Raw genomic sequence first — 27,991 nt, 5'->3', positions numbered from 1 at the left:
AACTTTGTCAGGTTACGAAAAATCCATCATCAGAATCACATTAGTAGTTATCATTAGCTTAGGCTACAGTTGCACTGCAAAAAAGGTGTGTCTAAAAACAAGATAAAAACACTAAATCTGAGGGAAATTATCTTGCTGCATGGACAGATAATTTCACTTGACAAGATTTCTTAAATTAAGATTATTAAATGTTGAACACTTAAAATAAGAAATTAACTATTAAAACAAGATAAATTGAAGCTGCAAGCAGTGATGAACTGGCCCGAGCAGAGTGCACTGACAATTATTTGTTTCTTACCAAGATTAAAAAAAACTTGATTTATGTTGTGTTTTGTTTAAATTAATAAAAATAAAAAATAAAAATAAAATAAAACTTTAGATTTAGAAGTGTTCGATAATTTATCGGTAACACTTTACAATAACCATCATTTATAAATGGTTTATTAATGTTTAATCATAATTTATAAATGGTAAACAGATAGTTTATTGATGTTTAATCATCATTTATAAACCGTATATAGGCCATTTAGAATGGTAAATACATAATTTATTAATGTTGAACTAACTAAATAATTTATAAATGACAAGTAGATGGTATATTAATGTAAGTTTATAGTTACTTTACCATTAACAAACAATTAAATTATAATTAATAGTTTATTAATAGGTTTAGTTGTACTCATTCTAACATTTTAACACCATATTCAGTATGTTCATGATTTTGAAATTATTCATATTCACCTTTAAGAAATTGGTTGAAAACATTTAAAGATTAAATATGTATAGCACTTTGTAAATGGTTAATAATTGGTCTATAAACTATCTATAAACATTACTTAGTTGGTTATTGTAAAGTGTTACCAATTTATCTTGTTTTAAGAGTTCATTTCTTATTTTAAGCGTTCAACATGCTTATTTCTAGATTTAAATTAGATTTAAATTAATCTTAATTTAAGAAAATCTTGTCAAGGTAAATTATCTGTCCATGCAGCAAGATCATTTCCCTCAGATTTTGTGTTTTTATCTTGTTTTTAGACACACCTTTTTTGCAGTGTGGTGTTTGCCTCTCTTGGCTCAAAGAAGGCAATTGTGATACATTTTTTCTTTTTTAGATTTTTCTGAAATCTTTTGAGATGAAATCCTAATTTAAAAAAACGAATTTTTTAAATTGTGTTAACTTGTGTTATATTCCCTAGGGACTCACCACAGATCTGTCTTTTCCAATAGAACATGTCAGCCATCTGATGTACTCGTCTCGCACCTGCAGCATACAAATCAACCACTCAATGCAATTCAAAATAAACAGACTACAAATTAAACCATTACACTAAAAACACACCATAAAATAATCACAGTGTCGAACATTACAGGTGTGTCTAAAAACAAGATAAAAACACTAAATCTGAGGGAAATGATCTTGCTGCATGGACAGATAATTTCACTTGACAAGATTTCTTAAATTAAGATTATTAAATCTAGAAATAAGCATGTTGAACTCTTAAAATAAGAAATTAACTCTTAAAAAAATATAAATTATCTAACACTTCTAAATCTAAAGTTTTTTTTTATCTTGGTAAGAAACAAATAATTGTCAGTGCACTCTGCTCCGGCCAGTTCATCGCTTTAATTTATCTTGATTTAAGAGTTAATTTCTTATTTTAGCTGTTCAACATGCTAATTTCTAGATTTAACAATCAAACAACAATTTAAGAAATCTTGTCAAGTGAAATTATCTGTCCATGCAGCAAGATCATTTCCCTCAGATTTAGTGTTTTTATCTTGTTTTTAGACACACCTTTTTTGCAGTGTAATAATTTATTCATATTCTCTTTATTGTACAAGTATTAACCTCGTTTCAACATAGGGGTGTGCCATATCATATCATATCGTTCACGATAATATCAGTATATTTTTTTATGAATAAAAAAAATGCATATCATGATATTGGCAACATTCCTACTTCTTGCCTTAGTGGTGTAAGGGTTTCCATTAATGACCTATGGCTGCTCCAGAGTCTCATGTGCTGCACTAACGTCACATTTCAAGCTACTGAAGGTATATCTACACTATTTGGGCTTTTATGAAAACAGATTCTCCAGGGAAGACATGCCCCCCGTACCCTGTAGATGGTTATTTTTAATTACTTGCTAATACTCAAGAGACGAAAGTAAAACATTTTATATTTGGCAACTGTTGAGACTTGCAATTTACACCACATTTTGAATTTATGATTGGTTTTCATTTTTTTATATATATAAAAAAATTGTATTTTCCATATATTTTTCAGCATTTTGTAATATTGTCAAGATTATCGTTATCGCAAAAATAGCCTGAAATTCTGTGATATTCTTTTAGGGCCATATCGCCCAGCCCTATGTCAATAGTTAAACAACATGTCGTAAGAACTTCAGATAAAAAGTGATCAAGCAGAAGACTACCTCCTTGTTGAGCAGGCAGTGGACGATGAAGAGGAAGGTGCCCTGCTGGGAGTTGAGAACTATGAAGAGGATCTGGAAGAAAAGGTTGCTCTGGTACAGGCCCAGAATCCAGGTACAGCCCAGGATGACAAACTGGGCCACAATCTTGAACAAAATCACCCTGTAAACAAGAAGAAATTACTCCACACTTTTACTCAAATGTTACCAAACTTTCAGATTTTAAATGTCCATGCAAAGTCATCCATACCTGCTGTCTTTTGATTGAGAAGCACCACTTTTCATGCTGATTAGAGTGGCCCTCAGACTCCAAAGCGTAGCACAGAACAATATCCAGTTCATCTTAAACAAAGAAATTAAAGAGTTGAGCAAAAGCAGCAGAAAATAAATGACATCCACATAAAGCTTCTATACTACTCTTCTATACAAATCAGCCTTTGTAAACAATGCATAAATGGCAGCTCAATACATTGTCAAAGTAGGCAAGCCTTGGTGGCAGAATGTGCTTGAAAATGATGTAAAACAAAGAGTAAAGTGTCTTTACAAGAGTGTCTATTATATGAGTTGAAGACACCACAATGCTTCAAGAGCCAAATCACATATGCACTGCAAAAAGTCACCTCTCAAAAAGAAGGAAAAAAGTACAAAAATTAGGTGTATTTTGCTTAAAAATAGCTAAATTATCTGCCAATGGAAAAAGAAAATTTGTCTTGTCAAGACTTTCCAAAACAAGTAAAAATATCTCATCTTAAACCCCAAAATACCTTAGAATTAGTCTATTCTAATAAAAAGTGATTTTTTTTATTGTTGTTGTTAAATGTTTCATGTGAAATATTTAAATATCAAGTGTCAGTTTACAGCTATGTGCCAATGTACTAGTTAATTACATACACACTACACAACAATACACACTTCTATTGTTTCATTGATAATAAAACAATTGATTCCATCTGGCTGCTGTTTTAAGTATGTGAAGACTTAATATGGTTATAAACATTTATATACCATTTCTTAGTCATGGTTGAAATAAGAAATTATTACTTTGAAATATCAGTTTTATACTTGTAAGTGTTGCTGAAACAGCTTTGCAACTTTTGATATTCTAGTATCAAGCATGTTTACTCAATATAGGTCATAAATCTCAGTAACAAGCTGTAATATCTGATTTAGATAATTAAGGACCAAAACACTTAAAACAAGTGAAACAGTCGAACATAAAAGATGCTGACTAAGAAGAAATGTCTTATCAGAGAAAAAATAAGCATATATCTCCTTGATCTAAGATAATTAATCTTATATAGATTTCAGGTTTTGCAGTGTGTCCTATAGATATATATTTAAAAAAATTGAGTGAACCACATTCTAATGGTTTAGCCAGTACGGCATTGAGAGGGTATGATTTAACAATTTATTTGCAGGGCCCTAAATATGTTGTCAAAAGTTGGTTAAAATGCATGATCTGATTTTTAGGTTGGCTTTTGAGCTTTTACCTTCGGGGAAGCGGTATAGGCTACTGATGGCAAGGAAGAACCTATACAAAAAGTCCTTTGTCCCAGAAGCTGTCAACGCTATAAATAAGACCAGAATGCGGTAGCTATTTATCCTCTTGCTTCCTTTGCTGAGGGTTTTATTCTCTGAATAAGGCAGGTCCTAGACCTACATTTGTAAACTTGATTTGTACTATGGTGTGCTTTTATGAAATGTTGTACTTGAATGGGTGATGTGTGAAGTACAGTTATTGCTGTAGGCTATTTTATATTTTTCTATCCTTGAAATGTTTTTTCTTTATTGTTTTACTATTTATTCTGTTTGTTGTGAGACATGTCCATGGTGAAACCAAAGAGGAATTTCCACTCAGTGGATAATAAAGTTTTCGTATCGTATCGTAATCATTGGTCCGAATGAGTTAAACTTAGCTAAATCATTTTATTGTTGAAGTAGATGGGATGCAATTGCTATTATGCTTTGTACTCACTCCAAGGATAGCAATCACAGGGCCTGTCAAAGCCCAGTTGAAGTTGCGTTGTCTAGAAAGCCAGCACCTGAAACAGAATCAATCAAACAACCCTTTCAACCTAGAAGCTCATCAGCAATACAGTCGAACATGAATGTATGTACTGTTTGTCTTACTCACACCTCTGCCTCAGTAGCGCCATATCCATCAGAATATACAAGTGCAGAAACACCCACAATCACAAATGGAACACCGTAGCCAATCAGGTAGAGAAGTGGCCTGGGGAGGCCATCTCTCTGGATGACCTGCACCTTATTGAGTCTCCGGACCAACAAGTGGAGCTGTATCGCCTCCAGGAGCATCCACACAAAACCAGCTAGAACCAAGAAGTGAAGAAGCCCCGCCATGACGGTGCAGGCCAGCTATGGAGAGACAGGCCAATAGTAAAGGTTTTGATGACTATATTTACTTTAAGCAGGAAATAAACCAGTCAAACCTTAAATGGACCTGCGCTTATATATTGCTTTTCTAGTCGCTTTGCGACCACTGAAAGCGCTTTACACTACAGACTGCGCTCATTCACCCATTCACACACACATTCATACTGGTGGCAGAGGCTACCCTAAACTGTGCCACCTGCCACCATTGGGAATTCATTCACACACCGATGAACGCAGGAGCAATTTGGGGTTCAGTATCTTGATACTTCGACATGTAGGCTGCGACAGTCAAGGATCGAACCACCAACCTTTCGGTTCGGGGGTAACCCACTCTACCAACTGAGCCACCAACCCGTTCTCATTCCCAAAGCGTAATATACCGACGATTTGTCACACCCCTAGACGTATCATACTGGCGCAAAGGGTACCCTTCCACGTCTGTGTGAAACGCTCTGGGTTCTCAATTGACTCCAATATAAACCCGCTCGCGGCGCTGAGAAACGCTTAGAGCAGAGGCTTACAGCCGTCTATTCACTCCAATAATATCCCGACCACGGCCCTCCATGACGCTGCCAGCGACAATCTGAATGGAGAACCGAGGACCCTGTGCACGGAAGTATTTTTCTCCCTATTTTAAGGATTTCTTTTAATGACATCGTCAACATTTCTCAACACAAACACATCAAAGTCTCACTGATAATTCAACAATAAAATAGCTTCATGTTGTGGCTCTCAGTATCATTTTTTTCTCCTTCGATTCTGAGAAATAAACTTTTATTCGTTTGTTTTACTGGCGGACATTTCTCTCATTTTTAGTCAAAAAAATAAATATTTTGACTTTTTTCTGCCTAAAAATGGATTTTGATTACATTTCTAGCGAGAAATATATGTTTTATTTTCTTAATATTCACTCAGTGAATGTACATAATCACTTTGTGGCGAAGATCTCGCCAGAAAAAGACAATCCGCTGTGTTTTATTTTGAAATCTGTTTTATTTTGTAATCTACCGCGATCATACCGGATGTGGTCCTATCCTCGCGGATGTGCTGTGCGATCTCATTGAATCGCGCTTCACTGTAAATGGCCCCGACTCTGCTCTGCTGTTTTAGTTAAAATATCTTCATTAAACAAACATTGTTGTCTTTTTTTAGCATAGATAATATACATACAGTGTAATTATTTATTAGACAGTGTGTGATATTCGATATATTGGGTAGAAATAGGTTTTCACAACCCTAATAGGGAAGAACTACAAAACGAGAGGTCTAGGGAGTTGTAGTTTTTTTGTAGTCAATTGAGAACCCAGAGCGTTTCACACAGACGTGGAAGGGTACCCTTTGCGCCAGTATGATACGTCTAGGGGTGTGACAAATCGTCGGTATATTACGCTTTGGGAATGACAACGGGTTGCAACCACAGCCGCCCCAAGTGTCCAACATTACCCGAATCCACCCTATCTTAAAAAGTAGCAGAGAATGGTTCAGTTGTGTCACAATGAGGGGAAAACACAAATCTGAATCTTTCCTAACCTCTTGTTCAGTATATTCGTCATTCCACAGCAGCAGCAGATGAGATAAGAAGAGGCTGAGGCAGAGGTGAAGACGGGCTGTGTTGTTGATTTTGGGGTTCCAGCTGCACAGGAGGAAAGTGAAGATGGCCAAAGCAAAGAAGAACAGTCCCACAATCACACACATTCGGTTCAGCCACTCCAAGAATGGATCCTCTGGTGGAGGCTGAGAAAGCAGAAGACATGCAAAATGAGAGAAATACATACAGTACATTCATTCTGATCAACCTGATCTTGGGTTCTGTCTTCACCCTGGGTACACACTAGAAAATGCGAAGGCTATCAGAAGTTGAAGTCAATTATTGTATGTCCTTCCCAACCATAGTCCCATTTGTAAAAACATGTAGTGGGAGTATACTGCCCTACAAAGTCTAACTGCAGTAACTCAATTTTTATTGAGCGCTTAGAATGTCTATCAAAAGCGTCTGTAGGTAGCTCTTAGCCAGTCGTATCAGTTATACCAGATGATGTGTGTAGAGCGAAAGAAATTGATGTTTACATAGCCAGACTAGCCCATCTCTACTTTGAGACTAAAATGCTCAATTCTGCTTCTGCAACGTTTTTCTGCAGCATGTTCTGGCTCTGGCTGCTCACAGTCTACCAGCAGTGTTGGTGTGTGTGTGTGTGTGTGTGTGTGTGTGAGCTAGAGAGTGTTGCTTGCTGCTTTGCTTCTCCAGTTCTCACTTTCTGCAAGATTATTTATTTTTACGCCTTATTCCCCCTCATGTCATTCAGCCACACACATCCACTGATTTTATGGTCAATAGACGAGCTGCTGCAGGTCTCTGGGCGGCTCCGCATCGAGATCACCGGCGTTACAGCAGTGAGCGGTAGCGGGGCTAGTTGGTAGATTAGGCTTTGGCCAAATCCTGTCAGAAGCAAGGCTAAAACATCCTTTTTGGTGGTGATAAAGGAGTGTAAAGTCAAACGTTGTTCTTCTTTTAAAATAAACTTTGGCTCTAAACTATTTAAAACGCCGTCTACAGCTAGATCCAAAGAGAGTTTCGCGTCTGCTGCAGCCATGTTGGTTCTGTAAGAAAACTACAAAACTACAAGCTTCCGTCTGCCGAGTAGTACGCGTCATCGTCTTGCCATCCCTCCCCGTTCTGTGATTGGATCCCTAAAACAGGGCTAAGAAATGGCCCTGGTTGCCAGACTGCCTGGAGGTTCGAAATGAAATCGAGCGCGCAAGGCAGTATGGGTATACCCAGGCTACAAAGGTTTATGAATCATTTCAAAATCATTAACATACTTAATATGGTTATAAAATGGTATAATGAGTGCAACTAAAACTATTAATAAACTATTAATTATACTTTAATTGATTGTTGATGGTAAATTTACTATAAACTTACATTAATATACAATCTATTAGCCATTTATAAATGATTGAGTTAGTTATACAACAATAAATTATGTATTTACCATTCTAAATGGCCAATATATGGTATATAAATGATGATTAATTTGGCTCATTTGGCTGGCCAAGTTAAAATCTTTAAAAAAAACTTAAAAGCAGTTTTTCTCAGTTTTTTCTTTTTGCGTAGTTACTGCAGTTAGACTTTGTAGGGCAGTATAGTCACATCAAAAGTCATCAATTGTGTCCCTGACCAAAGCAAAACACAATGTTTATAGAAATCTGACATACCTCCCCAATCTGCATGATAAGGGCAAAGGTAGAAAGATGGGAGCAGCTGCACACTGTGTAGTTTTCATTGGTAAATGCAATCCAACAGCCCTCTACTGACCAACTCTCTTCTCTGCTCCAGAACACACAAGTCACCATTTCAGACTGCCGTACTTTCTGGCAAACCAAGAGGAACAGAGGGGGAAAAAAGGAAAAAAGTAAGTTGTTCTTTTTATCTGGATGTGTAGATGTCAATAGATTTAGGTTGCTGCTGCACCTTCTTATGCTGGATGGTAAAGTTGACAGGCTCTGTGAGGTTGGTGGTGTTTATGGATGGTATGACCGCAGTGAAAACATCAGAGTTCATCTCTGTTTGGTTCTCCGTTTTAAAGTATTGATGACTGAGGAGACTCTCCATCCCAGGCAGTACCACAAAGGCAGCCGCTGCAGAACCTGGGGGAGACCACAGGATACAAAAAATAAATAATAATAATAATCTATAAAACAAACATCATTTTTTTTTCTTTCTCTTTTTTAATTCTATTTACATTAGTAGTAGTATCGCTTTCTCTGCCTAATAATGATACATAATATTTATTATAATATATTAATACTTAACTACTAGATCTATAACTGAAACCCGCACGCACACGCACACGCACACGCACACACACACACACACACACACACACACAGGGGTACCATCATTGTCGTTGTTTAATATTCACTCCCTGTCTGTCCATGTCACTGTATTGTATTGTATTATTGCACAATAAAAAATAAAAAAAATAAAAAAATAAACATCTATAGATGTTATAAAGATAAAGATGAAGATAAAAAATTCTTTCATACCAACAACACATGCATGCACATGATGAGGCACGAAATTAAGTACAGCGGCCCGGTCAGGCCAAACATACAAAGTAGAAACACAATACAATACAATACAACACAGTGAAATATAAAATCTAGTTTAAAAGAAATGTGCAATATTTACAAGTATCTGTATAAACATAAATATATAAATATAAATACAGTACACATATAGTCATCATGGTTGTTTTGATCAATTATCTCACCATTGTTAGCACTTGCAAGAGCTTGTAAGTTGATATCCATGGTTAGTCCTTGTGCAGAAAGCGGGGTATTGTCATCATTACCATCAGGGCCAATGGTTTGCAGGCTCAAATCTGTGGCACATGGATGAACATGATATAGTTAATAGCACTGAGAATGCAAATGTAGCCTGTCTGAACTAAAGGGAACCAATCTTACCCACTGATGGTGTCTGCAATTCTGTTCTGGTGCTGTTCTGACCAGGCTGCACCAGCGTAGAAACTAGAAGGTCTGTGATGCCCAGGATCACAGTGCCGGTCTCTCCGTCTCCTTCACTACCCACCCTGCTTGACCTAGCACGGGGTCCCACACTTGACACTTCCTGCAATAATTTAAGTTGTTGTAATGAATGAATAAAGGCAAACAAAATTACGAACATAAAATATGACATAAAGCTTCAAATGTATTGGATGTTCAGTACCATAGATGCAGAAAAGCAGTTTGCCACTGTCTGCAAAGACATCAAGAAGGACAGAGGGAAAAGCATTAGAAATGATTTTCATTTATCCTTTATTTATTTACTGGAGGAATCATCGAGTGCATCCCCTCATTTACAATGATGTCGAGAGTACAGAGAAAACACAAAACGGAGTACAGAGAAAACACAAGACAGCGCAGACAAAACACATGCAAAAACATTAAAAACAGTTACAGTGAAAGGCAGAGTTGGTTATCACAGTGAGTTGGTTATCACAGTTTTAAACTGGCCCATAGTTATAATTGTGTTGAGTTTGAGTGAATGTTGTAAGATGTTCCAGGTAGATGCAGCAGAAAAACTGAAAGCAGTTTTTCCAAATTCAGTATTTGTCCGGGGAACATTGAGCATTAAGCAATCACTAAAGCGTGTTGGATAATAACTATGTGATCAGTTTTGTTTCTGGATAAGTATCCAATTTTTTGTTTTAATTTTCTTGTAAGTATGTCAATATGAAATTTGAATGTAAGTTTTTGATCTACCCAGACACCCAGATATGTGTATTGTGAAACCCTTTCAATGCTGTGACCTGTTAAAGTAGACCATCTTCTGCAATATGTCTGGCTCTTGAGAATACCATGTGTTTGGTGTTGTCTGAAATGAGAACTAATTTTAGATTGAGGAGAGAATGTTGTAGTTTGTCGAAGGCTTGCTGGATGGCGTAGAGATGGGCATTACAGTTTGTTATAGTGGATGTAATGTTAATGAAAATAGTAAACAGGACAGGACCCAATATTGAACCTTGTGGGACCCCCTTTGTATGGAACGTAATTGTCCTCAGCACATCACCTCTTTAGACTAACAGTCAGGAACTATGTGAGCTGTCTCTGCACTTTAAGACCTTTACACACCAGGGGCATGAAAATGTCATTTATTTGCCTCCGAATATTCTACATAAACACTAGTCTCGCATAGCCAGATCTATCTCCACAGTGCTGTGTCAGCACTGGAGAAAGCTCTGCCTGCACCAATAAAAGTATTTGTCAAGCAGAATAGCCACACTCAGATTGTTTTATATGTTCAAAATATATTATTCTATTATTTTTGATGCATTTATGTAAGAAGCATTTTACTGCTGTCAAGGTAGGGCTAATTTTAACTACCTAATATACTGTTATGTGGTTTAATTTATAAACGTATATAATCATTTCAAATGGATTTTTCATGTAAAATCTTGCCTTTATTCAAAAGCTTATAAAAGTCAACCTTGAAAGCCATAAGCACTTTTGCATTCTGTGTGAAAGTACTCATGCAACAAAAGATATATATATATATATATATATATATATATATATATATATATATATTTATATATATATTCACCTGCAACTTAAAAAAAAAACGCCTAGGTGTGAAAAGGCCCTCTAACAAAGTGTTTTCTATACTTACCGCCGTTGGTAAGAGGGCACCTGTGTGGTTCTTAAGGTCTTGATCCATGTTATCAAGGAAAGTTCTTTCTTTCGTCCGACCCTGCAATAAAAGTGTGTGGTGAGTGATCTGGCATCTAAAGAGAAAGGTGTGATCTAGTGTTGTATAATCTCAAACTGTTACATAAAGTATAAATTCTTAACCTTAAAGTGGAAAAAAAATGCCACCCAAGCTTACCTCTGGAGGCTCAATTTCATCCAGAATATCCTGAAGACCTGTCAGCAATAAAAGAAAAATACTGTAAATGAACATATTTACATTTTCATAAATCTTAATTATCTTTATAAAATATATATATACATAAAATTGTTAACAAGATCAAAATACAGAATCCTGTCAGAAATTTTGCTCCTTTCAAAATAAAACAATACGCAGGTCATGCAGCCTAAAACTACTTCACATCAACATTACGTCTTGACCGCGGGCACCAGATCAGCAATCAATCAAACAAAGGGTCTCAGAGCGTCGGAGACATGGACGACAAGAGTCGGATTGTTGAAGTGGAACAGCATACAATAATTTATGACATAACACATTCTTTCTATAAGGATAGACGCCGGCAGGCTATACGCTATCCACCGTAATGCTGCCCTCCCCGGTCATATCCACATCTAACTAACTTTTTTTTAAACATGATTAAAAAAAAAAAAAAACACCCAAAAAAATCCCGAGCCGGATTTCCGGCACCGTGCTGGAGGTCTTCAAGCCCTGTATAAAATATATATAAAGTTGACTGTGCTCACTTTTACAAAATGAGACGCCTAATATCCACAAGACTCCGGTTGACGGGTAGAATCCATCAGGACAAGAACAATAGAAGGTCCCAGGTTGATTAGTGCACACGGTGAGTCGACCACAGATACCAGGTGTCTCACTGCACTCATCTATATCTGTGGAGGAGAGGAGAGAGCGCACACAGGGCTGTCTGTTCTGTTCTATATGTATCTAAACAGCAGACATGATAGTGTGTAACACAAATACCAAACAAGGGCACACACCTGAACACGGGTTAGCAACACTGGCTATCACGTTTGGCGTATTCAACCGATAACCAGGGAAGCAGGTGCAGATGTAGGATCCGATTGAGTTTGTGCAGTTGGAATTTGGTCCACAGACACTAGCATCTTCGTCACACTCATCAATATCTGTAAAATACATAGATTAAAAAAAAATGTTTACACCAGTGCACACTTTACACAAACATCATCTACTTGACCTCAGTTCTGCGTTTGACACAGTAGACCATCACATCCTCCTTAAGAGATTGCAGAACTGTGTGGGCATATCAGGCAAAGCGTTGGACTGGTTTACATCCTATCTCACTGACAGAAGCTTCAACGTCTCTATTGGGGACTTTGTGTCAGATTCTTCTACTTTGTCTTATGGCGTCCCGCAAGGCTCAGTACTGGGCCCCCCTACTATTCTCATTATACCTACTGCCCCTGGGTCAGATCATTAAAAAACATACCATTTGCTGCCTGTACTGTTTTTTTTACTGGATATTTCAAAAGAAAATGTAGGCTGAGGTGTCTACAAATACCTATGCAGATGTTGGTCTCGCTGGTTGATTCGGCTGGATCAGTCGGGGTGAACCCCACTTTGCATTCACAGGTGTGAGCTCCAGGTGTGTTGGTGCAAATAGAATCAGGGCCACAGATAGTTGAGTTGAAACATTCATCGATATCTGAAGAAGGGACAGTTGCTTTAAGTGACAATATTGTAATTCATTTTGAAATGAATAGTGTGTCATCTCAGGTTTTTACTTTTGCCTGTTAGATTATATACTGTGTAATACCTTCTTACACAAGGTTGCTCATAAAGTTGGAATAATAATACTAATAATACATTTTATTTATAGAGCGCTTTTCAGAAATAAAATATATTTTACCTCTTTATATGAAACGATTGTGCCAATGTGATTTTTTCTTGACAGATAAAGTGTATATCTTCTCAAAACTTAATTAACCAAACTCTTCCAAACATATCGCAATGAAAATGAAACAACAATTAATAGAGGATTATGTCTGAAAAATAAATTATTCCAACTTTATGGGCAACCCTGTAGAAATAAATCCCAAAAATTCAAATTATTTTACTTGCCAGTACATGTAACTAATAAATATCACCATGAAGCTTTCAGAAAATGTATGTATAAATATGCATATGAGGCATTATCTTTTGAAATATGTGCTAATTTGAATACATTTCCAGGCTAAAACCAGGTTCAAAAGCCTTCTGTTTTCTTGATATATTAGAGTCAAAGGTTTTAACTGAGGGAATTTTTCATATCTCTTTTTATCACTTCATAAATCATAAACTAATCTCAGCTATGAAAAAAATATTTTCAGCATGGTTTTGTGAATAACAAAATATCAGGATATGAATGATTTATGAACAAACCCCAATGTGAAAACCTTCAGAATATTGCTAGGAACGATACTGTAGTTTTGTGTATGTAAGTGCTACTGAGGTGGAGATTACTGACTCAGAGTTTGGAGGTAAGCCTCATTTTGAAAAGTGGCCTCTTAATATACTAGTACACTGTAAAATTTACAGTATGCTGGCAGTATACCTAGCACCCAGTATACTGTAAAATTTACAGTATACTGTAAAATTTACAGTATACTGGGTGAATAGATGAGTGAATAGGATAAAACAAATTAAACCAGTAGGTATCATCATGAATCCTCACCAATTAATTTTTTTTTATTATCACAATAATCTACAGTTATCTACAGACTCAAATCGAGAAATTGTAGTTAAAAAAAATACTATGGAAGAATTTCAACAAAATAATTTGTGGATTAACCCATTTTTCCCTCTATATTACCCTTAAATAGTATAGGACAGCACAGACCTTTGCAAAGAGGGGTTGCGTCGAGCACAAGCTCGTAACCTTTAAGGCAATTGCACTTGAAACTTCCTGGGTTGTTGAGACAGGTCCCACCATCACCACAGAGATCTTCTTCACACTCGTCAATATCTATAGAGGAGCAATAAAAACTCATGTCAGTCTGTGGGCACACAGCATAAAGGTGATGCAATTGCAAAGAGGAAAGACAGGGTTTTTATTCATTTATTTATTTCTTTATTTATCTTTATGGTACCTGTGCATGGATTGGATTTTCCAGGTGGTGATGCTGGATCCGTTGCATTGTATCCAACCAAACAGGCACAGACGTATGATCCAATTGTGTTAGTACAATTTGAGTCAGGACCACAAATACCAGAAGTCCTCTGGCACTCATCGATGTCTGACAACAGATGTTACAGACTGTTTAAAGTCCACAATAAACAAACTGCATACTTTAAATGCTAACGAGGTCTCTTGCTGTACTCCTGCATGAAAGCGACTGTCTAATATGGATTAGTACCAATGGCTGTTATCGGTGGATATACTGCATAAGCCTATACTTTTTACTTTTACCACACATACAGTATATTCGGCAAGTTATAGCAACATTATAGGTGGTTATGCAGGTTATGCTTTTTAAAAAAATGTTGGGCCATGGCAACACACTTTCTACTATTTCAATCACATAAATGTGCTTACCACTGCAGCCATATGAGTCTGGAGTGGGTTTGTGTGGTGGGGGGATTTCATATCCAGAAACACAAACACAGCCTCCATTGGTGTCACACTGGGCAAGTGGTCCACAGGAGTCTGGTTTACAGTCAAAATGATCTAAACAGAAATAAAAATGATTTTAATACAGGCATATAGTAAATTATGAATATATATATGTATATATATATATATATATATATGTATATATATATATATATACATATATATATATATATATATATATATATATAAGTTGCAGGCCAGGGGACCTAATTTGCCAGCTCTTTCAAGGTAAAACAATGAAAATGACGCATCGTGTGTCACGGTTGTTAGTATGTTTAAGGTAATTGTTGATATTCAAAGAAAGCATTACGTTACTGAAGTGATATACAAATACAAAAATATTTATTTTAACAGCAGATTTAGCAAGAACTCAAAACTGCAGGACATGTGATTCATTTCACATAGACAGCTTTTATAAATAGCTGTAAACCAAAGTTGTTCCATGCAAAACAAGAATGCAAAGCCATGCAGAAACTCAGGAGCAGAGTGACTGCAGGAATAAAAAGAGTGACACGTTACTTGGTGTGAACAAATTTAACAGACACCTCACAATCAGTCAAAACTGAAAAACAGTAACAACAGAAAAATGAGAGTTACCAAAACACAATGCTCTGAACAGACACATTACAAGCACCATAAAACAGTTACAATGTAAAACAGAAACTTAACAAATTACTGAGTCCAGCACAAGGCATGATAGGAAAATATAGGACAATATTTTTGTAAAAACCTAATTTTGATCCTCTGCTATGAAAAGTTTTATCACACCCTGTGCTTCTCTTACATTTTACTTCTGTTTAGATTATTTTGCTCCAGATTGTTAGAGGAGGGCAACAACAAATGTAAATTTGGGATGTAATACACTGCTACAAGGACGATTTCTGAGAGGGGAAGTCTGTCAACTGCATTTTATTTAAAAAAATAACATCGGCATAGGAAAACAAAACTTACAAAGCAGTAACTTACAGGTCACAAAACTGCAGTAGGATAATGTGTAAGTTATTTTTACATGTAAAATCCTCCAGGACACAGAGCAATGCTCACTGTTAATGTTAAACTTTTACATGTACAAGCACCATCCTTACAATATGCAGTCCCTGTGGTGGGGGTCATAGACTCAATTCAAATGTAATATAAGTGGTCAGCCTTGAGCCGCCCCAAAAGTTTGGTATACAGTGTGTAATAATCCTGAAAAGAAGTCTCCTGTGACTGTTAGAATAGCCAATATTAACAGAATATTCTGTTTGCTACAATTAAATAGATCATGTTTTTTCATGTGAATCTCGACCTGAAAAGTAACCAAAGCTGGCAGCTACATGCAGTGGAGTAAAAACTACAAAATCTGCATCTAAAATATAGTGAAGTAGAATTATAAAGTTACATGAATGGAAATACTTAAGGACAACTTTGAGGTACTTGCACTTGACTGAAGTAAAGTACTTGAGTAAATGTACTTAGTGACATTCCACGTCATGTCTGCATCGTGCTAAACACTAAAGCCGCACACTTTGGTCCTCCAATCGAATGCAAAGAACTTGATTTAAATCCCTCTTGGAACTGCGAACCTCTCGAATATTCAATTTCACTGGAAAATACATCACAGTACACAAACTAGACCGCTCTCACTTCTATTTTAAAGAACCTTATTAATGTCATTTTCACTTTCTAACATGGGGGCTGTATGAGGATTGACTGGCATTTGGTTTCAGCCTCAAATGGTTCAACTAAATCTTTGGCGTTCACAGTTTCCTGAGAAATCTTAGAATTGAAGAAGAAAGCTGCCAATTCAGTCACCTCATATTTGAAAGAAACCATGGTAAGACCCTCAGTTTATATTATAAATCGCCACATATTTTGTCATTATTCAGAATTGGATTGAGGTTTACCCCCATCCATCCATCCATCCATCCAACCAAACTTTAACTTCATACCACATCATTTTACACTAGCTTGCTTGTCTTATTAATCGTCATTTTCACAAGTACAGAGAACATTTCTATATGGATTTCATGAAATTGTATTAAAGCTTTAAATGTTGATGGGTAATTGATGAAATAGGATAACAACAATAAGTCACTACTCACAAGTCACATATCCTGATTTGTAGTATGGATGTCTCGGTGGTTTATAGACGTAGAATCCTCCAGGACAGAGGGCAACACTCACACTTCCAAATGCAGTACACCCTGAATAACGAGCATATAGTGGTCCTGTTGTTGGGGTCAAAGACTCAGTTGTTGGGAGAGAAAATGTGATGTAAATGGGATTATATGTGCCACCAGTATAGTAACTTAGACATTCTGTAACAACTCTGTCTCCACCAATCCCTGTGAAGCGCCACCAGTTTTTAAGAAGCTCTGCATCATCTTCAGGATATCCAGGGAAAGAAGTGGATGTAAAAGCTCGGTTGCGCCATGGTTCAGTTATGTTGGTGTACCCATCACAAGAACCTACAAGGTACAAGGAAACATAATAAATAAATATGATTTAATCGTTATTTCACTCATTGTTAGACATATTGTTTGGTTGTAAGTATGGAAATTAATATGATCCGTACCAGGAGGAAATTCACATGTGACAGGGATGACAAGTAAGCCTGAAAACAAGATAAGTCATTAGTACCTTGAAAAGGATTTTGCTGAACTTTGTTTAATATTTATTTAGATCATACAAACATAGTAATAATCTCAAATACCAATGATAAAATACCTTCTTTTTTTGCAGCTTTAAAATTTACGCAACCCTACTTACATATGGCTCATTTAAAGACGTCTGTATAAAACTCAAATTCAGAAGGAATGAAACTTTAATCTAAAATAAATCATGTTCCGTCTAAACAAAATAATGTTGAAGTTAAACAAATTGCAGCATTGATGGATTATGAATAAATTCATAGGGGCGAGTCAAATATGCTACCGCAATTAATAAATGGAGATTCTTACACATTGAAATTAAAATTAAAATTCACTTACCCAGGAGGAATGCCGAGGCCCAGAAGTTCATCATGACATGTCAAAGTTGTTCTGACTGTCTGAGATCTGGGATGTAACATTAACACAACACCCAAAAAGGGTTGAAGCAAATGCAAAGCAAAAATGTAAATTGACTGTCACGAGGTGTTGAAAGCTGTCACCACTGCTGTTACAGATGTGGACCAGGACTTTGATTTATTAAACCTTGGTATCAGGTTTAGAAAATGAGTATTAAAAATATATTTTTAAAATGTAATATTTAAGGCTGCTGTTGCCCTATGTGTTTGTGCGTCTTTGCTTTGTTAAAGTTGCACTTCATGAATGACTGTTGAGATGAGCACTTGTGTTATTGGTTCTGTCCAAGTTGTTCTTTTGTAATAAAGTTTGAGCTTTGACTATGTAGTCTGCATTTGTTACCGGTCACCTGAGTCAACTCTCGAATATTCCGTTTAACTGGGAAATACATCACAGTACAGAAGCTAGACCACTCTCACTTCTGTTTAACACAGACTTATTAGGGCCTCGGGGCAATCGCACCGAGCACTGGTCCCATACAGCAATAGCTGTAGGGACCAGCTGATAATATTAGACATTTGGTGACATCATGTGGACCTCTCAAAATGCGCCCTTACCTGCTGCCGCCCTGTCATTGGATGCTGGAAAGGCATTTGACAGGGTGGAGTGGCAATATTTGTTCTCCACCCTGAAAGCTTTTGGTTTTGGCAGGATATTTGTTAGCTGGGTCAAACTTTTACACACCAACCCTAAGGCCTCAGTGACAACAAATAGCATAATATTACAGTCCTTCGAGCTCCAAAGAGGCACCAGGCAGGGCTGCCCTTTGAGCCCTTTACTTTTTGCACTGGCTCTGGAGCCTCTAGCGCCGGCTATTCGCAGAGACCCTGACTTTCCAGGTATCCAAGTAGGCAGTAGTAGTCATAAACTGATGCTTTACACAGACGATGCCTTGGTCCTGATAACAGAGTCAGAACGCTGTCTCCCTGCACTGCTCAGAATCATTAAATTGTTTTCTAAATTATCCGGATATAAAGTTAACTGGGCCAAATCAGAGGCTCTTCCTCTGACTCTCTACTGCCCCAAGACCTTATTCCAACCTGGTGATTTCACTTGGCCCCAATCAGGTATTGATAATTTAGGCACCCCCAAATGTAATTATCTATTACAGGCACTGCCAATGAACATCTGCCCAAACAATTTTAAGCAGTTTGATAGACAAATTAGACAACAAATTCCTATGGAACATAAACAACCCAGATTAAACTTGAAAAAATTACAGAGGCCAGTGGATCAAGGTGGACTGGGGTTCCCAAATTTGCTTTTCTATCATTATGCATTCAGCCTGAGACACTTGGTGCACTGGGCACTGCCTCCTGAGAGAGCACCCCCGTTTTTCGGCCTGGAAAGCCCTCTGTGTAATCCACTCCCTCCTATGCATTATATCACCACTAAGCTTTCATTTGAGGCACAGAGCCATCCTATTATTTCAAACGTACAGTGGGTATGGAAAAGAATGGCCTTCATATTCAATTTTGATGCAAACCTCCACACTGCAGCCTCTTATCCTTATGGACCAACCCTAAACTCTGCATAGGGAAATCACCTTTTCTCTGGAAGTCATGGGTCGACAGGGGAATCCTGACCCTTGGAGACCTATATGCCGGGGATACACTCAAATCCTGTTCTGATATCAAGACACAATTCCACCTACCCCAGAATCAGTTTTGGAAGTACTTACAACTCAGACACCTATTGCTGCACACATTCGGGTCTCTTTCAACACCTCCCCCCACACCAAGCTTCCTTACACAAATAATGAAAGTTTTTGGTAGAGGTCATGAAGCTTCAGTGTATTACTCAATGGTTTTGAAATGCTCAGATAAGGGTGCTTCCTGCCTTAAATTGACCTGGGAAGGAGATCTCAATGCTTCATTCACGGACAGGGAGTGGAGTGGGATCTTCTAAAACATGAAAAAGATGTCCAGGGAACTCAGGACTAGGCTTGTTCAATTCAAGATCCTGAACAGAGTCTATTGGACCCCCTCTAAGCTATATAGAGTCAACTTTAAACAGAACCCAGACTGCCGTGGAGCTGTCAAAAAATACAAGACTTCTGGTTTGACATTCATAGTAATGTTACAAAGATTATAGGACAGAATGTGCCCTTTTCCCAGAGGTTGTATATTCCAGAGGACCCATCCCAACTTGATGACCTCCCACCCCACGTTGCAGAGTGGGTCCAGGTGGCACTGATGCTAGAAACTTATTGTTTCAGAATGGAGGGCTTTATCACCCGTCTCTGTCAGCCTCTGGCGCACTCACTTAGCCAAACTGGCTGCACTGGAGGGCCTATCATACAGGCTAATAAACAGAGTGGAAAGCTTCAATTTGAAATGGGAACGATACTTGTCCAATATGAAAAACCCTGTGTAGGAGATATGGTAACGAAACTGAACACGACACTTGCATCGCTGAGCATGTAACATATGATCTCTTTTACCCCCCCCCCCCCCCCCCCCCCCCCCTCCAATCCCAATAAAATATTAATCATAAAAAGAAAAAAGAAAAAATTACTTTCACAAGTGAGTTTAAATTAGATACAGAGACCAAAATCGTATGTTGAACCAGGCTGTTAATGTGCATTCATGCTTCAATGTTGGCTTCCTCACATGGGGGCTGTATGAGGATTGACTGGCATTTGGTTCCAGCCTCAAATGGTTCAACTCAATCTTTGGCGTTCACAGTTTCCTAAAATATCTTGGAATTGAACAAGACAGCTGCCAATTCAGTCACCTCATATTTGAAAGAAACCATGGTAAGACCCTCAGTTTATATTATAAATCTCCACATATTTTGTCATTATTCTAAATTAAGAATTGGATTGAGGTTTACCCCTCCATCAATCCAACCAAACTTTAACTTTATACCACATCATTTTACACTAGCTTGCTTGTCTTATTAATCGTCATTTTTACAAGTTCAGAGAACATTTCTATATGAATTTCATGAAATTGCATTAAAGCTTTAAATGTTAATGGGTAATCGATGAAATAGGATAACAACAATAAGTCACTACTCACAAGTTGCGTATCCTGTATTGGAGTATCTGTGGTGCAGTGGTTTATAGACGTAGAATCCTCCAGGACAGAGGGCAACACTCAGACTTGTAGATATACTAACACACCCGCTAATTCGACTATATACTGACCCTGTTGTTGGGGTCACAGACTCAGTTGTTGGGAGAGAAAATGTGAGGAAAAGCACATAATTTGTGCCACCAGTATTGGAAGATAAACATTCTCTAGCAACTCTGTCTCCACCAATCCCTGTGAAGCGCCACCAGTTGTTAAGAAGCTCTCCATCATCTTCAGGAAAGCCAGGGAAAGAAGTGGATGTAAAAGCTTGGTTGCGCCACGGTTCAGTTATGTTTGTGTACCCATCACAAGAACCTGCATGAAAACAAATAGTTGCATTAATGATAACTTAATGGTTGTTTCAATCATAAATAGTTGTTTTTATCATAAAGGAAACATCTTTCATACCAGGAGGAAAATCACTAGTTATCGGAATGACGAGTAAACCTAAAACAGAGACAAAAATTAGAGTAAATTTCCTGAAAACAATCACATTTCTAATATGGCATGTCTTGATATATGTTACTAGGGCTGCAACTAACGATTATTTTCATTATCGATTAATCTGTTGATTATTCAAACGATTCATCGATTAGTTGTTTGGTCAATAAAATGTTGAAAAATATCAATCAGTGTTTCATAAACCACAAGATGATGTCCTCAAATCTCTTGTTTTGTCCACAAACCAAAGAGATATTCAGTTTATTGTCGTAAAGGAACAAAGAAACCAGAAATATTCACAAGAAGAAGAAGCTGAAATCTGAGAATTTGCACTTATTGTCTTTAAAAAACTGCTCAAACCAATCATTAGATTATCAAAATAGTTGACGATTAATTTAATAATCGATTATTGTTCGATTAATCAAATAATTGTTGCAGCTCTATATGTTACATTATTCTCTCAAAACATACACTGAATACTGAACACATTTTTATTCAAATGTTTTTATAAAGATCAGAGAATGAATGGATTCTGACAAAAAAAACTGAAATTAACAGAAAAAAAATGAAAATGACGGACTTAATTTCATGGCGCTGGTTGTAGAAACTACCTGGAGATACATTTGAAATCACTCACATCATTTATATTAAAAGAAAAATCACTCACCAAGGAGAATTGACAAAGCGCAGTAGTCCATCATGACAACTCAAATGTCAAAACTGCTGCGTTCTGCTGACAACTTAGTTCTGACTGTCCAGCCTAAACACTGCAATATTTGCACAGCTCTCTACATTACATATGTTATGCAAAAAAAAATGCAAATAAAGGAAAAAGCTTTCACCAAGCTCCACCATTACAGTTGTGTACCACTGTGGCTGAGGTTGGTTTAAAGTTACATTAACTGCTGTTTCGTGTCATTTTTTTTTATTAGGTCATGTCTATTAAATGAAATAAAACAGGATGCCATGTCTCACCACAAAACCCACCACTGGCTCCTACAATCCATGTGAAGCACCACCAGTTGTTAAGAAGCGTCTTATCATCTTCAGGAAAGCCAGGGAGAGCAGTAGATTTAAAGGCTCAGTTGCACCATGGTTCAGTTATGTGTGGGTGTATCGATTACAAGAACCTACGTGAAGGCAAACTCAACCTGGGTAAGACTGAGTTACTTTCCCTCCCAGGGAAGGGCTCTCCCACCAATGACCTCCACATCACTGTCCAGAACACAGTGGTTGTCTCCACCAAGACCGATAAAAACCTTGGTGTGACTCTAGACAACCAACAGTCCCTCAATGCAAACATTACCGCTACCACCAGATCCTGCAGATTCTTCCTGCATAACATCTGAAGAATCCGCTCCGAAGGCAGCCCAGGTCCTGGTCCAGGTCCAGGTCATCTCACACCTGGACTATTGCTATTACTAGTGAATATGTGATAGAGTTTTAAGGTTTTTAGTGGTCCCGTTGGAGACAACCACTGTGTTCTGGACAGTGATGTGGAGGTCTTCCTGCATAACATCTGAAGAATCCGCTCAGAAGGCAGCCCAGGTCCTGCACCCCTCCTCCATCCCCCCACTGGTTACCAGTGGCTGATACGCTTCAAGACCCTATCTCTGGCGTACTCCGCTGCTAATGGTTCAGGTCCTGCTTACATCCAGGACCTTGTCAAACCCTAAACCCCTGCTCGTCCTCTCTGCTCTGCATCAGCCAAACAGCTGGAGACTCCCACCCTTCATCGGACGACTCGCCTCAAAACCACTTCCAGACTTTTCTGTGTCCTGGCTCCCAAATGGTGGAAGGAGCTCCCCACCGACATCAGGACCTCAGACATCCAAGACATCTTCTACTGCAGAATAAAGACCTACCTCTTCCAACAATACCTTGGTTAAGTCATGGTCACCTACGTATATCTATATACATTTTTTTTAAAGAGCATATAGCACTCATGGAGCGATTACAGTTGGCTCTTAAAGTTCTGTACTTACTTGATTCCTGTGGTCTAAGGCTTGTACCATCAGCTCAAATGCACTTATTGTAAGTTGTTTGGTTGTTTCAATTATAGATACAAGCTTTTTGTTCATCAAGTAAAACTATTGAAACATATTCACTAGTAAGAGATGACAAGTAAACCTAAAACGAACAATGCAATGTTACAGAAAATAAGAATCAATGTCCTGAAAACTACTGCCATAATAATGACAAGTCATGAAACAGGCTGCATTCTTCTTTCTGTCAACAGTCAACTAAATACCAAACTGAGATCCTTTTGAAGGACACATCCTAAAGTAAAGTTATTTTTAAGGAGCCATGAAGTATCAGAAATGTCTGTTAAATCAATATTAACGCATGAGCCATAATTTGATAACATTTTTATGATTTGTCTACAGGACAAACAACTTTGATGGAAAATCTCTTCCAAATGATGAGGATTCTTCTACTGAAACTAATTGAAAATGAACATCATAAATAATTATTTGCAATACATACTTAATTATTTTCATGGTCAAAATCAAAAATCAAAATTTAAAATTACTTTATTTATCCCTGAGGGGAAATTCAGTAGTTTAATTACCATCATTTGTTTTTTAATTGACAAACTAATTGCAGTAGTTCACTGTGACAGATCAAACACACAGAGCACAACTTTTTCAGTGTTTACACATGCATTCACTCACATTCACTTCTATTGTAAGTACCAATACCACACTGTAAAATAACTTCACTTACTTAACTGTACAAGCAAATGAACAAAAGAATCAGCATCTACTCGGTATGCAGAATGGCACCACTCTGCACAACCTGAGTATATATATTGAAGGTTTCTATATATATGTATATATATATATATATATATATATATATATATATATATATATATATATTTATATTTATTTATTTATTTATTTATTTATTTTTGGCGTACAGAGTGATTGCTCAGTCAGACAGAAATTTGCTCCCCATTCATTTCTGCGTGGAATTGAGGGAGAGTCATTGACTTCCATTCCATATCTTTCTGGCACTTAAAAAGAAGTGTAGCCTACTAAATTTGACACCTTATTTTTGACAAGCTATACAAATATAATAAAATAATAATATTAAAGGGCCTGGTTCAAGCTCATTAATGCCCCATGAGCTTCCTGCTGTTTAGTATAAGCTCTTGTCACTATGTTTTGGGGCACACTTTTAAAAAAGCATGAATTCACCATTAACAGGTTCTAATAAAAATGTGAAGAACAGCAATATGTTGTGACGGCTGTGACACACACACAGCTGATTTAAATGCCACTATAATTTATTTAGAGTTGTTGGTCGTACATATTCTATTTGTAGTGCGCACATTTATTTGAAGGTGGTATATATGAAAATTTGTGTAAATGACAATTGGCAAATGGCAATTTCAATGTGTACCGTTTATGTAGAATAGGCTTTATATTCATATATTTGGGATATTTTGTTATTTCAATTAATTTTGACATCGATTTAGGCTTTTATTTTGAAGGTAAGTCCTTATTTAGACTTGTTTTTTGTTTTGTGCCCCTACAGTTACATGGACCAACTATTTTTAAGAATTCTATATTAAAGATGTTTTTTTGTTTTGTTTGTTTATCTCCAGTAGTAAGTTATTGGTGTTTTATTATCCTTAATTGGTAAAATATATATACTAGGCTAAACTAAATTTGTAGTTTAGGCGACACTTTTTTGTGTCCCTACCCTTTGTTTAAAAAATAGTATGATCATCCAGTATATATAATAATAGCCTAATAATAATAATGCATTTTATTTATAGGCGCCTTTCAGGACTCTCAAGGTCACCTTACAATAAACAATTAAAAACAAAACAATAATAATAAAACAGCAATGGCAGTAATAATAAACAACAATGAAACAATTACAAATTAGAACAATAAAAACAACAATGACAGTAATAATAAACAACACTGAAACAGTACAGAGAAAAAATTTAATTTAAAAATTATGAATATATTAGGGATAGGGATATATGTGCCCATTTGTCTTTCAATTAAGTTCTGTTAAGACAATGGATACATTTCAGTAAACAACTGGGAAAACTCAGAGGGAACACAACAACAGCAACAATAATAGCAATCATTTTGGCATCATGTTTATTTCTGGTATTGTTAAAAGCTTTTTGTGTTGTCTCCAAGTGAACATTATCCATACCAGAAAATGAGACAATAATACTGCCCTACAAAGTCTAATTGCAGTAACTATGCAAATTGTAAAACTGAGAAAAACTGCTTTAAAGTATTTTAACATGTTTTAACTGGCCAGCCTAATGTGCTATATGTAGATAAGTGACATGCCACTCAATTCAACAAGTATTGATGATGTCATTTTTATGCTCAAAAATCATGATGATTTATTTAACCTTTGACCCCAAAAATGTAGTTACTGCACTCTGGTTTTGCTGTAAAAGGTTCTAATAGTAATGTGAAAAACATAGTGGAATAACAACAATGTTGTTGTCTTCTTTCAGCTTTTATATCTTGTTTTCAGTGAATAAATATTTTCAAATGTATTTTTTTATTTTTTTGTTAAGTGTATTTAAAAGTGTTTAACAACTCTATTCAAAGATTTGTGTATTTGAGACTTAATATTATAAAGAAATGTTATATTTTAGTCTTAATATAATTTTATCTCACTGTTTTACTTAATTACTATCTAGATAATAATTTCCCTATCAAGTAAAGTTATAATTTCTATTATTTTTATGTTTAAATTAGTATATATATGCAAAGCAGACCGTTATAAGTGCAATTACTGCTTGGTTTTGAGTTGGATTTTGTGGTTTATATTTATATATATATATATATATATATATATATATACATATATATATATATATATATATGTATATATGTATATATATTATTTCTCTGAAATAAAGCAAAATTGAAATCTAAAAAATTGTCACAATTAACACATAAAACAGACATAAAGGGGTTCATTTTTAGTTATAACTCAATTTTGACCAAAAATGTAGTTACTGCAGTTAGACTTTGTAGGGCAGAGTAGTAGTTACAGCTGAAGAAGAAACACACATACACACATACTTGAAGAATTTGCCATATTTGATGTCCTGACATCCCTGACCACAACAACAATGGCAACATTGAAATAATATGTAATAACTAATTTGTAGGACCTGTGTGTAAGAAGTTTTATATCAAAACTAGTGCTCTCTACAAGTTCTGTGGATTATGTTGAGTAAGCGGGTCATGATTTCTGGAAGAAAAAATTGCAGTTTTAAAAAATATATTCATTGGCGCTTTGAGCACTACAAGCAAAGTGCTTTCTAGTTCCATTTGCACATCATCCAAAAACTGTTTTTACAAGGCTTGGCACCAACGCAAATACACCAGCATGTGATGGGAAAGGGATTAAGTGTAACACAGTTCATGTCCAGACAAGAGGAGGGAACACAGCATAGACATATACATCAATACATTTATAGTTACTCTGAAAATCCACCTTCTGTGAAGGGGATCACCTCGAACAATATTCACATGTACGAAAATGTATTAAGAACATGCTGTCGTTTCATTGGAGGCACACACTTAACAAGTTTCAGAAAGACAGGTTGAGCTTTACAAAGAGCAAAATAAATGTATTGTTTATTGTCCAAACTGTTTATAAACAGGTAAGGGATATAACACTTATTTCTACATGTATTGAAGATAGAATTTTTATGCTAAAAAAATCATGATGGTTTATTTGACCTTTGACCCCAAAACTTTAGTTACTGCACTCTGTTTGTTCATTACTATTAGAACCTTTTGCAGCAAAACCAGAGTACAGTAACTATAATGTTGTTGTCTTCTTTCAGCTTTTATATTTTGTTTTCAGTGAATAAGTATTCTCAAATTGATTTTGTAATAAGTGTATTTAAAAGTGTTTATCAACTCTATTCAGAGATTTGTGTATTTTAGACTTAATATTATAAAGAAATTTTATATTTTAGTCTTAATATAATTTCATCTCACTTTTTTACTTCATCGCTATCAAGATAATAATTTTCCTTTCAAATAAACTTATAATTTCTATTATTTTTATGTTTAAATTAGTATATATATCCAAAGCAGACCATGGTAAGTGCAATTATTGCTTGGTTTTGAGTTGAATTGTATGTTTTTTATATAATAATTTCTCTGAAATAAAGCAATATTTAAATCTAAAACTCTGTCACAAGCTAAAACAGATATCAGGGGGTTCATTTTTTAGTTATAACTTAATTTTGACCAAAAATGTAGTTACAGCAGTTAGTTTTGTAGGGCAGTACAGTCCAGAATATGCATTATTTCAAGGGTTAATTACTCTGTTCACAAACTATTCTTTACAGCCAACAGGTGTCCTGTATAACCATGTACTTTTTGTCCTATGTCCAATTTTGTAGGGTTTATTTTATTGAATCCAAATATCATTTGTTGCTGTTATGGGCATAATGCTGATTTTATGTTAATTGAGGTTCATCATCATTATCAGGAGGTTTACCTGGTATCCACATATCAGATAGTTGTATTTATGTATGTATAAACATACAGCAAAAATGCTCAAAACATATTTAAATGAACACCTAAAAAACACTGAATTCCTCTAAGATATCATAAAGACAAGCTTTATTTGAGCTTAAACTGATTTTTTGTCAAAACAAATCATAAACATAAATCGGTTTATTTGGTTGTGGATATTCTTTAAGCTCACATACAATAGGGTATACAGAGTGGATGAAA

At 36.2% G+C, this 27,991-nt stretch overlaps 1 protein-coding gene across 1 annotated transcript; it reads right to left on the bottom strand.

Annotated features, from left to right (window-relative positions):
• Positions 1-1,192: 1,192 nt before the first annotated feature.
• On the bottom strand, positions 1,193-14,741 carry LOC131983352 (adhesion G protein-coupled receptor E1-like; the record flags this gene model as incomplete). The annotated part of the gene is made up of 14 exons (XM_059348075.1): positions 1,193-1,261; positions 2,439-2,598; positions 2,686-2,777; positions 4,411-4,477; positions 4,570-4,811; positions 6,360-6,563; positions 8,302-8,477; positions 9,104-9,214; positions 9,300-9,462; positions 11,995-12,188; positions 12,584-12,727; positions 13,901-14,026; positions 14,151-14,297; positions 14,597-14,741. Coding segments are annotated over 14 exons (2,040 nt in total), but the record flags the coding sequence as incomplete, so codon positions are not given.
• Between the last annotated feature and the right edge of the window lie 13,250 nt (positions 14,742-27,991).

Source organism: Centropristis striata, chromosome 13 (assembly GCF_030273125.1).
Source record: "Centropristis striata isolate RG_2023a ecotype Rhode Island chromosome 13, C.striata_1.0, whole genome shotgun sequence".
In the NCBI taxonomy this organism is placed as follows: Eukaryota; Metazoa; Chordata; class Actinopteri; order Perciformes; family Serranidae; genus Centropristis; species Centropristis striata.
This window is presented reverse-complemented; position numbering and strand designations above follow the sequence as displayed.